This window comes from Acartia tonsa, chromosome 7 (genome assembly GCF_053477335.1).
Source record: "Acartia tonsa isolate MP-2025a chromosome 7, ASM5347733v1, whole genome shotgun sequence".
Taxonomy (NCBI): Eukaryota; Metazoa; Arthropoda; class Copepoda; order Calanoida; family Acartiidae; genus Acartia; species Acartia tonsa.
The window spans coordinates 36,977,742-36,992,384 of NC_137266.1; the positions used below are offsets into that span (position 1 = coordinate 36,977,742).

Genomic DNA, 14,643 nt, shown 5'->3' on the forward strand with positions numbered 1-14,643 from the left:
ATTTACATTAATAATTGATAAAAAGAAAACTTTTCAAAAACCAGTAATAGTTATTTATCGCACCGTACTATAGACAGCTTTCCGCGGATATTAACATAAAAAATACAAACAAGTTTTATTAGCCCCGAAATACAAAAATTAAAAATACAGGAAAAATAATAATTTGATATTACTATTGTTAAATAAACATTTTTTGTTATATTAGGTAGACCCCTGCCTGATTCTACCAGACAGAAAATAGGTATCTCTATCTATTGAAATATTAGGTAGACCCTTGCCTGATTCTACCAGACAGAAAATAGGTATCTCTATTTTGAAATATTAGGTAGACCCCTGCCTGATTCTACCAGACAGAAAATAGGTATCTCTATCTATTGAAATATTAGGTAGACCCTTGCCTGATTCTACCAGACAGAAAATAGGTATCTCTATTTTGAAATATTAGGTAGACCCCTGCCTGATTCTACCAGACAGAAAATAGGTATCTCTATCTATTGAAATATTAGGTAGACCCTTGCCTGATTCTACCAGACAGAAAATAGGTATCTCTATTTTGAAATATTAGGTAGACCCCTGCCTGATTCTACCAGACAGAAAATAGGTATCTCTATTTTGAAATATTAGGTAGACCCCTTCCTGATTCTACAAATAATTTTGATCTCTAGAAGTGGTAATTTTGTTAATCAGCCTTTGGAATGTATATCTACCATTGTCTTACCCCGTTAAATTATGTTTTTAAAAGTTTTAAATCCTAGTAAGCTTTTTTGTTTGTAGCGAAGGATCTCGCGAACTGCTGAACCGATATGGTTCTCCTTTACAATGAATCTACTTATAGCTCAAGGAAGGGTTATAACTTTTTTGGGGGAATGTATCTTTACCCTCCTAAGATAAATCGCCCCTACAAAAAATACTTCATACTAATTTTTTGGTTTAAACAAAAAATGAAAATGAATTGGGGAGTGGGGAAGAATCTCGCTAAGCGCTGAACCTTTATGGTTCTTCTTTACAGTGAAGCTTCTCATAGGTCCAAAAGATTTTTGAATATTCCCCTGATTTTTTTTCATTCTTTTTAAAATAAAATTTTAAAGTAGAGTTCCAACTAACCCCCCCCCCCCCTCTTCTCTCAATTTTTCCTAATGGCCTATAGGGGCAAAAACACTAGTCAGGATAAAAAGTAGCCAAAAGCTAACTGAAACTTCACTGGTATTTAAAATAATTGTTCTTGTTCTAGTTGAATTGGCCCATTCCGGGGCTCGACCCTGCGATATTTCAAGAATTTTACAGGTATGTGGCTATTTTAATTCATGTTTCAAACAAGGATGATAACATCCATAAGTTGATCATTTGATGAGAAGTCATGTTTACTCCAAAAGTTATAGGACATTCGAACTTACGGTCAGAAAGATATTTATAATTTTAATATCAAGAAAAAAGTTAATATTTTTTAGAAGCAAATCACCCCCTTTAAAATTTCTGGTATTTTTCATAACGATATGTATGTATGTTGTCATATTGTCATCAGAATAAAATTATTTCGATTTTATGTCACCTACGACCATTTTTACTTAATGCTACATAGTAGACATAAAACATTAAAATTCAGGGATCTAAAGGGATAAGACAATGGCTGATGAATTAATGTGAATCCCCAATGATGATACAAGACATTACCCGTTATATAGATTACAATTAGTGGTTTAAACGTTTTGACACTCAACTTAAGAAACCAACAAATCAAAATTCAATCAAATTCCCAAAAGTTGTTATGTTAACATTAGAAACATTATCATAAAAATATGGTTAGTTTAATGTCCCCTTCCTCCCGGAATAAAATTGTTTTTGGCGTATTTTCAAAAACTGTATTGTTCTTTAGGTATCAAATGGATGTGTCTCAAAAATATTAGGAAGGTAATAATTTTTTAATAAATATTTTTCAGCAAAGGCGTGCAGATGGGAGGTGTGTATGGGTGGATACAACCCCCTTCTAATACACCCCCATGATATACTCCCTAAAACACCCCCTAAAATTAAAATAACACTCTCTAAAGCTCAAACCTGCCTATCATTCAAAAATCGAAAGTGGGTTGTCAAAAATCTCCAAGACTCCACCCCTTTTTAAAAATTAAATTATATTTTACTCTTTATTTATCCGAGGTATTATGAAACAGGGTCAATCCGGCCCAAAGCCATCGGTGGGTCGAAGCCCCGCGTGGCTACCAACGAAGTTGTCAAACATGTAGAAAGGTAAGTTATAACGGAGTAGCACAGGAAACACACCCTTTGATTACACAACCTTAGTCTGGAGAACCCTTTGAATTATCGTTTGCAGAGACCAATCCTAATATGCTGTTCTAAGATCTTAAGGAATATACAGAAAAACAGATTAGAAACATCCTAGGGATCTCAAGCGATACGACAATGAATGTTAAATTGGTGTACTTAAACTTCCTCAATTATGATTTATTATGGTTTCTGGATTAAATTTATTGGTAGAAAAGTTGAGACGCTGACTGTTTGTGCCACCCAATCAAAACTTGAAGGGTTTTAAGCCAACTAATAATATAAAGATTTGGGTACCAGTCCAATGTCTCCTACCTCTCTGACAAATAAGAAAATCTATTTCTCTTAAACATAAGTTCTTTAATTTTTGGCGTGTTCCTTTTATTAATTGTCATGATATTATTCTAGGTATAAAGCTGAATGTCCAAGTATCTTTGCTTGGGAGATTAGAGATAGACTTTTAAGGTATTTTTTTAAAGAGGAGCTTTACTACATTTAAGAGATTTACGTCCGTTTATACGATGGAACATGTACTATAGTTCTAAAAAATACTATACCCTTATCCATAAAACATATCTAAAAGCCGTTGGTCTGCTTCAACCCTTAACAGTCGGGCCCCTTGCCGCACCTTAACCCTTAACGGTCAGGGGGGGGGGGCGTTGAACGCCCCCCCATCCGGTTATTCTATCTCATTTTCTGTGTGTGAAAGATAAAGAGCCCAAACTGCTTGACTTTTTAAGTATGGGTATGATTCATAACTGAGAGTTGGAATTTTTTGAATATCTCTATCCTGGCGGGCACAGGATGCCAGCAAACCTGGCAGGGTCATCCAGGTAAAGAGCAAAAATATTTTTTTGACTAAAACAAAGCATTTTATCATACCAAAATATTAAAAAATCCTCTAGTAGTACATCCTTATATAAAATAAAGGTGTTCAAGTCACTTTCAGGTTCCAGGTATGATCCTGCAGGTCCTGATCCTCCAGGTCTCCAGAAATCTTTAAAAGGCTCCTGTGGCCGCAATTTTTGACTTAGAGACTTCAAATTTTAAACTTAAGCTTGTCTTACATGTCTACATAACGTAGTAAAATTTCATGAAGATCCGCCGCCGTTTTCCCGCCGACCGCCGACTGCGGCGGCTGGCAGCTGCCAAGTACAGCTGCGGCCGCTGAAATTTATATTTTGATATTCCTAATGTAAAATTTACATAAAGATAAACATTTTCTGGAAAAAAAATTTTCTTCTAGCTTCAAAAATAAGAAAATTACAGCCGTTTGAAATTTTTAAGTAAAAAAAGACCTAAACACAAAGGTTGTTAAATAAAAGGGTGAAGGAAGCGAAAATTGACTTAGACTTATAAAAGGTCGGAAATTCATTATCAAACAGGGGAATTGCACAAAAAAATTTAGCCTATTCTATTAGAGCTAGAGGGCTAAAAAATTTTGTGCAAGTCCCCTGTGTTATGTTGAATTTCCGACCTTAAGTAAGTCAAGGTCAATTTCCGCTTCCTTCACCCTTTTATTTAACAACCTTTGTTTTTAGGTCCTTTTTTACTTAAAAATTTCTAACGGCTGTAATTTTTTTATTTTTAAAGCTAGAAGAAAATTTTTTTTTGCAGAAAATGTTTATTTTATTTAAATTTTATATTTGAAATATCAAAACATAAGTTTCAGCGGCCGCAGCCGTACTTGGCAGCTGCCAGCCGCCGCAGTCGGCGGTTGGCGGGAAAACGGCGGCGGATCTTTATGAAATTCTAATACATTATGTAGACATGTAAGAAAAGCTTAAGTTTAAAATTTGAAGTCTCTAAGTCAAAAATTGCGGCCACAGGAGCATTTTAAAGATTTCTGGAGACCTGGAGGATCAGGACCTGCAGGATCATACCTGGAACCTGAAATTGACTTGAACACCTGTATTTAATATGAGGATGTACTTCTAGAGGATATTTTAGTATTTTGGTAAGATAAAATGCTTTGTTTAAATAAAAAACAAATTTTTGTTCTTTACCTTGATGACCCTGCCAGGTTTGCTGGCATCCTGTGCTCGCCAGGATGGAGATATTCAAAAAATTCCAACTCTCAGTTATGTGTCATACCCATACTTAAAAAGTCAAGCAGTTTAGGCTCTTTATCTTTCACACACAGAAAATGAGATAGAAAAAACCGGATGGTGGGGCGTTCAACGCCCCCCCCCATCCCCGACCGTTAGGGGTTAAACATGTTGCCTGCATCAATGTAGCTTCTAATAGGTCCTGTTTGTAGCTATTTTGAGGGAGTGTACCACCCACTCCCCCCTGCCCCCTCCGCCCCCCCCCCCCCATTAAATTTTCTTTTCTTTTTAAAACTAAAATAACCCCACCATGAACCAGAACCTAGGAACAGCAAATTTGGGATTAATTCTTAAATATTTGTATTGTAATATCCGCGGAAAACTGTCTTAGTACAATGATAATATAATAATAGTTATTTATTAATCGCTTCGTATTATAGACAGCTTTCCGTGGATATTGAAATGAAAAATTATAAGATTGAAAACAGTTTTGTTAGCCCCGAGGGACCGAAGGCCCCTGCTAAAAAAATTATATTAATCTGTTTCAAAGTCCTACTGTAAATAACTATTATTTCTAGGGATAGAATATGCAGTCATGAAACTATACCTAGTGTATCCTCTATTAATCGGGTTCTCAGGTAATTTTTAAAGCGAATCTTTTCTATAGTTAGGGTCTTCCGTCAGTCCGTAACAGTTGGCACTTTTTGTTAATTTATACATGTTTGTATAAGGATTCCTATAACAATTAAACAATTAGGTACGATATAGGAAGCCGTTACCAGAAAGTATGTCTGTACATCTTAAACATACTTACTTTTGAATGAAATAATTATCCTATTTATCTCATTTTTTGTAATAATTATTCCTTGGGTAACAAGGTACAGTGTTATGACTTCTACATGTCATTTTGCTGTATCTTGTAATAATACAAATTTGCAACAAATTTGTGTACAATTTTGTTTAGATATAAAATTTTTACAAGAGTTACTGTTCGTTTGTCCTTCATTCAAATTTTGAATTTTCACTTTTATGGATGTTGTCACCCTTGCTTTAAATTGAATCTAAATCTCAAATCTTAATATTTCAATATTATACGTACGAGTTAAATATACCTAATACATATTTTTGTAGAAATATAACAGCAAACGAGAAGCTATCAGACCTTGAGGACAAGGGTTCAGAACCTAGCACTGGTTGCTGGCATAAAATAAGGTACGAGGCTTTTTTAATCTAACCTAACCTTACATGAAATAAGCATAAATCTTTATGTTTATTTAACCGAAATTCTAATATACTGAGCGTTGCTCTTTTGATTGTATATTGTCATCCTTGTTTATTTTAAACTTTTATTTAATTTAAGATTGGAAAGAGAGCAATTGAATGAAATTATAACACAATCCCATGAAAAATCTAAAGGTATTTTGTACTATGTACTAAAGTAACAGGATGTTTGTCTGTATTTATGTATGTCTTTAAGAAACTAAGAAATTCCTTAAATTTTTTAGGAACGAAAATGATTTCAGTGTATCAATTAATCCCTCTTGGGGTGAAGCTACTAGCCCTATCCTATCAAATTAAAGTAGTATCTTTTTTTTTGTCTGAAGCATATATTTCAATAACTGCTAAAATGATTGGGTTCTTTTTTTCAAGGTAATCATCACATAGGTCCCGTGATGGTTTTAGGCTATTTCATTTTCTGATTTAAGTCTTGGGATGTTTTTAAGCTATTTTTCTAGCCACATTTGCCCCTACGAATAAAATGATTGAATTTTGATTGGTTGGTTCATTAATTTGAGTGTCCAAACTTTTCATCCATTAATTGTAATCTAGAGAAGGGGTAACTTTGTGTATAATCATTAGGGATGTACATTCATTTATCAGCAATTGTCTTACCTCTTATTTTCCTGGATTTAATAGTCTCTAATAGATTTAAAATCTAATATGATTTAAGTAAGTGTGAACAAAATGATACTATTGATATTAGAGTAAACTAGATATTTAAAATACCTTTTTTCCTTCCCTAAATAATTTCATATACTATCCATATATGTATATAAACTGTAATAATTGAACATTTTCAATCTGGGAGGGAGGGGACATTGGACTTAAAATTACACTGGTACCCATAGTTTCATAACGTCATTTTCTTTGTTTTGGGGTACTTTTATTACTGATTAGTTGGTTGACGCTAGCAATATCCATACTTTTGAACCAATAATTTGAAATTAAGGATTAATTTAGATTATAATCATTATATAACAATTTATCCCTTAAGATCCCAAAAATTACAAAAAATAGTTTGAAGAGTTATAAACATGATATACCTTTTAAAACACAATAAACATTGGTCTATTTGTCCATGGTTTAAAAACCAACCACCCAAAAGTTGATAAGAATGGGGGGAATATCAGGGAAAATGGGGGATAAGACAACGGACGATAAATTGAATTATGTAATATTTTTTTTTTAAATTTTTTCAAAACTACTTAATAACAAGTGTCTATCTGTAGGTTTCTACGTGACGGGTTGGTTTAGTTAAAATAACTTCGTTTACAAAGTACAACGCTCCATATTCAACCAAACACACACACACACACACATGTATATAGACCAGTACAAACACACACACACACACTAACATAATTATTGCAAGTGTTATTTTTTTACTTACTATTTTGGAGATGAAAGATGTTTAATAATGTCCAACAAAATTACCCCCATTGTAGAAATAATCATTGGTGGACAAGTTTAAACCTTGCTAAATCACAACCAACCAATCAATATTTTATGAAAGTCAACGAAAGTGAAAATATGTTCTTAAAATTTACAGTCCCCTCCCTCCCTGTAACGGAATAATAATTGACTACGAGATATCTGCTAAGGTTTCTAAATTTACTCTGGTTTTGTAGTATAACAGTACAGTTGAAGGCTAACCATATTAGAAAAGTTCTGTTAAAACTATAGTTTTAAAGACCTAAGAAACGGGCCAATATATTTATTATTCATTTAACCAACTTTGGAAATGTAGTATAATGTTTTGATAAGAGGAATTACACGTGTTTTCAGATAGATAGATGGATGGATGGATTGATAGATGGATAGACGAAAGGATAAATTGATGTATGGATATATGATAACAGGGATTACACGTGTATTCAGATAGATAGATGGATATGTAAATGGATGGATGGATGGATGAATGGATAGATAGAAAAATTGATAGATAGATGGACAGAAAGATAAATTGATAGATAGATGGATAGATAGATAAATTGATAGATAGATGGATGGATGGATCGATCGATGCATGGATGGGTGAATGGATAGATCGATAAATTGAGGGATGGATTGACAGATGGATTGATATATAGACCGGTGGGTGGATAGATAGATTCTTGGATGGATTGATAGATATAAAGATGGATAGATAGATAGATAGACAGATGGATATATAGATAGATAGGCAGATGGATAGAAAGATGGATAGATAGATAGATAGACAGATGGATAGACAGATGAATAGACAGATGGATAGACAGATGGATGGATTGATAAATAGATAGATAGATGAATTGGAAGATAGATGGATAGATAAAAGAATTTATAGAAAGATGGATTGATGAATGAATAGATAGATAGATGGATGAATGAATATATAGATAGATGGACAGATAGAAAATGGATTACGCGTGTTTCACGGAATTTATTAGTTTAAGCTGATCCAATTATAACATGCGAATATTTGTATGCCAGATTTAATTTCATCGACATCTTTTTAAATCCTGTTCAAATAAGAACCTTTACTGTAAAGGAGAATACAATTGGTGCAACAATCAACAAGATCTTTTGGTACAGACACGCATTTGGACATCCTGTCTCTTTTAAGACAGCATAAAGTGGCACCAAAAAAATTACGTCATACGATAAAATAACCAATGAGAGGCGAGTAAAAATTTTAACATTGCAGGTCAATTTCAGTGTATAATAACCTCTCATTGGTCAACTTTATTGTATGACGTCATTTCTTTGGTGCCACTTTACGCTGTCTCGTATTTTTATAAGTTTCAAACCATTTTTCTTAGTATGTGTATGTGTGTGCGTATGTTTGTCTGTGTGTGAAAGATATTGTTATCATGGCTTATGCTTCGCTTAACTTTCCCCCTAGCTTTTATTTAATATCGATATGTTTTTGACTCTGTGTGTGTGAGAGAGAAAAAGAGAGAGAGAGAGAGAGAGAGAGAGAGAGAGAGAGAGAGAGAGAGAGAGAGAGGGTGTGTGTGAGATAGAAAAAGAGAGAAAGAGAGAGAGAGAGAGAGAGAGATAGATAGAGAGAGAGAGAGAGAGATAGATAGATAGATAGATAGATAGAAAGAGAAAGAGAGAGAGAGAGAGGGTGAGAAAAAGGGAAAGAAATTGAGAGAGATACAGGGAAAAAGAGGAAGAGAGAGAGAATGTGTGAAAGAGGAGTAGAAAGAAAAAAGAGAGAGAGAGAGAGAGAAAAGATAAATATATAGAGAAAATGCACAGACAGAAATAGAAATAGAAAAGAAAGAAAGAGTTAAAAAAGAAAGCAAAAAAGAGATACAGAGAGAGAGAGAGAGAGAGAGAGAGAGAGAGAGAGAGAGAGAGAGAGAGAGGGTAAGATAGATAGAGAAATATAGTAAGGTTATTAAAAAACCTAAAATAGCAAAATATGGGTTGGTGGTTAATACTTGATTTCCATGATTTTTTTTTCAGTTGGTGTGAATGTAAAAGCAGAAACAAAACAAAATCTAAACTCTAAGGTAAATTTTAGTACCCCAGCTACTCTCCAAGTCAGAGAGGATGGGAACATTAGACTGTAAACTACACTAGTACCCAAAGTTTTACAACTTCGTTGAAACAAAATTTTTGATACTTTTATAGAATTTAGTGTCAATCCTTTTAACCAATAATTTTGATTTAATTTGTTTAGGCATGTGATAATATTCTTCCATTATTTTATATTTAAATATGCTCGTTTGTCTTAATTGATGTTATCATTATTATTTTATCACAGAAACAAATACCAAAACAGCAGACATCAAAAGCCACTGGAGATGCGTGTTCGAACCCACCAAATAACCCAACAGAAAGACAAGAAAACAAGAAAATAAACAGTATTGCAAATGAATCAAAGGAATTTAAACGTAGAAAACTGTAAGGAGAAAAACACAACCATTCCTTTAATTGCATGGCATTTATCTAAGTGTCCTGTTAATAGTAATGAGTTGCATATGATATTTTTTTTGTAAAAATGATCAGTGTAGCTACTCTATGGTCGTACTGTCCGTTTGCTGTCTGCGATACAGAATTGACTTTAAAACTTTGTTTATTGAACATAACATCATCACAATTAAAATCATCATTTCTTAGTAGCGAAGCTACTCTATAATGTTTTCTCTGTCAGTTCGACATTCATTGTCAGTCAGTTATTTTCTTTGCTGCTATTCATGATAGACAGTTGAAATTTTTGTGAAGATTCCCTATAACAATGAGTAATGTAAGTAACTTTGTCCGTAGGTCTGTCAGTCATGCTACAAATTATACACTTTTAAAGATAAAAAGTATGTGTTAAAGGTTTCGTGATTTTTTTCTCTAGTATTATATTTGATTTAAACAAATGCTCTTTAAATGATTGTCCGTATTCCAATCCATTCTTTTGTGCTTCGCTACTTATGAAATTTATCATCCTTATTTATTTCATAATGATTAAACTAAAATTAAAATGCGTTTTCTACAACTAAAAATCTAAGGGAGAAAACGGTAAAACGGAAAAATCAGAAAATACTACAATTTTTGTTAAACCCCAACTTAAACGACAAAATGAGGCAGCAAGTACTAGCAAAGGAGTAACTAAAGTTCAGAGGTAAAAAATTTCGGATCTACTGCAGTTCATGGTAAAATATTGCTGGTAACGAATGCTTCCTGGTTCCTGGCAATATTACAAGATTCCTGGATCCAGCAGCACGCATATTCCCCTAAATCCTAGGTTCCTGTTAGCTGGCAATCTGCAAATTTTCCAGGTTTCCAGCAATGAGAGAAGATTACTGGCTTACAGGAGTTTTTACCCCATACCCCTTATCACATTTCCTTAGGGGGTAAACAGCAATGATTAATAAGGGACAGTTGCTTCAATTATTTTATTAATAAAGGTGGGGGAAGGATATAGGAGAGTTAGATCTTTACCTTTACATTTAACTGTTTCTATCTTCATATCCAATTTCGCGCCAAAATTTGGGCGCGTCTTTTTATTTTTATAATATATTGAAAAGTGGGGGAGATAAATTCGTAATTTTCATCGTATTAATAAATAAATTTTTTTCTAAGTGAGGCTCTGAAATCAAACAGTAAAAGCAACGAACTTGATCGCCTATAGAATGCCAAAACTTAATACTAGCCCCTATAACCTAAACTAACCTAATTATGAAAAAAAGGCTGCGGCCAGGGAGGGGGGATCAAAATTGAAAAAAAATTCTATGAGGATAACGCCAACAATTCTAGCCTAAACCAACAAAAAGAGTGGCGTAACTGGGCAGTACAGACCATGAAACCATGTATGTAATTAGATTATGGCGGGAGATTTTTGTTTCAAATTATTCTATTACCTCCCTTTTTTAGACTTTCAAATTTAAATCAATAAACCTTTACACACATATGATTAAATTCGCGCCAAAATTTCGTAGCGCGAGTTTTTAAATTCAATTAATGCCTGAGGCTGTATAAACTTTACGGGAAAGAACACTTTCGCGCCAAAATTTGAATGGTATTTTTATTTCATCTTATAAAATACGGGGTTTTAATTGGTATGCGTAACCTCTGGACAAAACAGCTAATTGGTTACCCATTTTTAAATTTCAATCTCTGATACTTTTGGCGGGTGTTTTAAATTCAAATTCAAGCAAGGTTGACTGACAATATAGCAATATTTGTTTTTTTCTCAATTAAGATCTCACTAACCACTGATTCGATTGAGTTCTTCATTTTAGAGAAGCTTCACAAGGTCACATGATGGTTTTAGGCTATTTTCTGCCCCCTTTCTATCAATTTAAAACGGAGTCTCATGATGGTCGGGGCGCAACTGCTATAATCTACAATATAAAGTAGCGAAGGATTATAATTTACAGTAAAATATTTAGGAAAAGTAAGTTACAATTACATAATGAGTTTCATACTTATTTATAGGTAACAGGGTGTCCGCTTTTGTGTGTGTTTGACTGTCTTTCTACACAGAGGGATCTTGCTAGCCGATAAACCAAAAAATTATAATAATATCTAGTGGCGGTTTATCTTAGTAGGATTGTGGATGATACCCTCAAATTAACCAAAATAGTAAAACGCTTCCCAGGACCTATTAACCTTAAAGTTTTTCCTGACTACTTTTATACTGTTACTTTTTACACCTACGTAAACGTTGTATTATTAACTGTTGATAAAAATCAGAAATAAGGAACTTTTATGATATTTGTCTCAGTCCCGCCCCCCCCCCCCCCCCTCCTCTATAATTCATAATTAACATTTAATCAGTTTAAGGTTTTTACTATAATGTGAATTGTAGCAGAGCGTTTCAATATTTATAGCATTTCCTAACTCCCTCAATTAAAACAGAGAAACACCACTACCCTCCCACCCCCCACCATATCAGACAAAAATGCCAAAATAGCCACTTTTGAGTTGTGTGAATCTTATCAACCTCTAATTGTGGGGTAAGTGTAATAAAAGGGAAATTGAAATTAAAAAGGGAAATATTGCTTTTTAACAGGAATATTTCAAACATGGCAGTGGCCAGGAATATGCATAAATTGCTGGCAACCAGGAAAGTTAAACATTGGTGGCTCCAGAAATATTTCTTGTTATGCTAGATCCAGGAATCTTCTAACATTGCCAGGAAACAGGAGGCATTCGTTACCAGCAATATTTTACCATGAACTGCAGTAGATCCAAAATTTCTATTCTGCAAATTAATATTTACAAACAGTAATTTATGTAATTGATTTTCAAAAAATCCTACGACCTAAAGGGATAAGACAATGTATTATAAATCCAAGAATAACCCAAATTATGATTAAAAAAATTATCCTTTTTGTAGTTTATTGGCGGAAAAGATTAGACATTTTAAAACCAAACAATAATTAATAGAATAACCCAAAGTTTTTGGGCCAACGAATGAGAAAACATGCTAAAACTCCCAAAAGGAAAGAAGCCACTAGTCATTTAGTTTTAGTTTTTTAAGAGTGTTATTGCCGCGCTTATTATGACAACGATAATTTTTTTTTTATTCAGAGTGATTGAATCGCAAAACTCCAAACAAACCCTTCCTACGAGTGTCTATGACATAACACCACCCCACCACCAAGCACCACCCCAAATGGCCACAGAACCCCCTGTACACAACCATACACCCCCTACCGCTCCCCCCTACACATGTGCTCCTGCCCATGTCCCCGCCCCAGGGCCCATGTCCTTCATAGGGGCGAGTATACACACCCTAAACGTGTTCTGCCCCTATCCGTAAGTATTTTTGACACTCTGTATCCATTTAAACTAAGATCTCGTAAATGCCTCAACTTATATCTGTTGATTTTTATTAGTCCAGAACAGATTTTAGGCTATTTTAAGACAAGTTAGATTACTTCTGATAAATATAACTGTGGAAAAACTATATTAATCCATATCTCTCAGTCTCTTTCTTTCTCTCTCTCTATCTCTCTCTCTCTCTCTATCTCACTCTCTCTCTCTCTCTCTCTCTCTCTCTCTCTCTCTCTCTCTCTCTCTCTCTCTCTCTCTCTCTCTCTCTTTCTCTCTCTCTCTCTCTCTCTCTCTCTCTCTCCTTATCTATTTCTCTTATATATTTGCTTTGTGTCTCATTTACTCCTAAAATTTCTACGTCCTTGTTGATTTAGAGAGTTTGGTTCAGAATTTGGTTCTCTGTACCAGCACTACCATCACAGGCCTACCACACACCATCAGGGATATCAGGATAATATGTAAGTACATAGATAGATAGATAGATCGCGTAGCCCATCCGCTTGTCGTCGGAAAGATGGCAGATTCGAATCTCGGCCTGACACCGCGTCATAACTAAAGACGTTAAATATGGTCCCTACTGATGCTATGTCAAGTGCGCAACACTAATAGTAAAAGATGGGGAATGCATTGGCCCATAAACAGGCGCAACTCATTGCTATGCACAGTCAGGATTTCTCATACAAAGGTCGTGCAATCAAAGGGTTGGTTGTCTGTTGGATGTTACTTAACCTAATATCCACTAGAGGACATTAGAGTATTGCATCCCATTACAAGCGGTTCTCCAGATGATCGAAGGAGAATCCCGCCATAATTAGTTACTTGTTCAAAAGTGTAAACGCTGCTCATTTTAACCAATTAATCAAGATTTCATAAAGTACCCAAAGGTTTTAAGCCAACGAATGAGAAAATGACTTCATAAAGCTTTAGGTACTAGTATAATTTGAAGTCTAACCCCCCTCGTAGGCAGTGTACTTTTATTTATGTCAATGGTAAGTGGGCTAAATTACGCCATACATTTCTTTCTCTAAATTAAAACACTATGTACATATTTCCAGGAGATTTGTTAACAACGATTTGATGAGCGGAGGTTCGAACCCACCGCCTAATGGAAAAAATACAATGGATAGAGAAAGGTATAGTATTAAATACAAATAGCAAAGCTACATTACAATCAATATACGTCCGGCAATATGTTTCTTGTTTCCTTTATTTTACTTGTCTTTATTCAATAAGGGGGGGGGGGACAATATTTTCCAGTTGCTATGGGATTTATTTTTATTTAATAATTTATAGAAATAAGTTATGAACTTACTAATGTCCGTCTGTTTGTTTTTTGTATATAATTTTATATACTTGCATAACTTTTAATTTTGAATATTTTGGATCTTTTAATCATTTGGGGGATATCTTTACTTCGTTCCAAATTGATTATCATCCTTGTTATTCTATATTAGATATATGCCACCTGTGTATAATCAGACTCCAACACAACAACAAATTCCAACAAATACACAGGGAAGCAAAGCATTATAGAATTCAAATGAATGATTCTATAATATAAATCAATAAAATATTTTTTTTTGCTTGTACGTTAAGATCTTGCTAACAACTGTAGTGATTGAGTTCTATACTAACTTTACATAGGTCCCCGGGTTGGATCTACGCTGTTTTTATTTTTTACTATGAGGGATTTAGGCTATTTTAATGCCCTTATTTTCCTCTAGATGCTAGGTCACTTAAATTAGTAAACTTTGGAATTATTCCCATA

At 34.1% G+C, this 14,643-nt stretch overlaps 2 protein-coding genes across 2 annotated transcripts; both read left to right on the plus strand.

Moving 5' to 3' along the window:
- Positions 1 to 198: 198 nt before the first annotated feature.
- Positions 199 to 9,510, plus strand: LOC145324523 (paired box protein Pax-6-like; the record flags this gene model as incomplete). Its single annotated transcript, XM_080167107.1, has 10 exons — positions 199 to 241; positions 1,232 to 1,284; positions 1,874 to 1,908; positions 2,155 to 2,244; positions 2,689 to 2,745; positions 4,907 to 4,966; positions 5,460 to 5,540; positions 5,689 to 5,744; positions 9,066 to 9,112; positions 9,367 to 9,510. Coding segments are annotated over 10 exons (666 nt in total), but the record flags the coding sequence as incomplete, so codon positions are not given.
- Positions 9,511 to 10,100: 590 nt separating this feature from the next.
- On the plus strand, positions 10,101 to 14,416 carry LOC145324299 (uncharacterized). The gene is made up of 5 exons (XM_080166915.1): positions 10,101 to 10,215; positions 12,630 to 12,857; positions 13,250 to 13,333; positions 13,931 to 14,008; positions 14,330 to 14,416. The coding sequence occupies exons 2-5, from the start codon at positions 12,715 to 12,717 to the stop codon at positions 14,406 to 14,408; spliced, it is 384 nt and encodes a 127-aa protein (XP_080023041.1). The 5' UTR covers positions 10,101 to 10,215; positions 12,630 to 12,714; the 3' UTR covers positions 14,409 to 14,416.
- Positions 14,417 to 14,643: the final 227 nt, after the last annotated feature.

Excerpts from the sequence above, each read along its gene's own strand:
- LOC145324299 (XM_080166915.1), top strand. The coding sequence starts at position 12,715 with ATGGCCACAGAACCCCCTGTACACAACCATACACCCCCTACCGCTCCC. Across the intron at positions 12,858-13,249 it reads AACGTGTTCTGCCCCTATCC|AGAGTTTGGTTCAGAATTTG; the intron begins GTAAGTATTTTT and ends TTGTTGATTTAG. Across the intron at positions 14,009-14,329 it reads AATACAATGGATAGAGAAAG|ATATATGCCACCTGTGTATA; the intron begins GTATAGTATTAA and ends ATTCTATATTAG.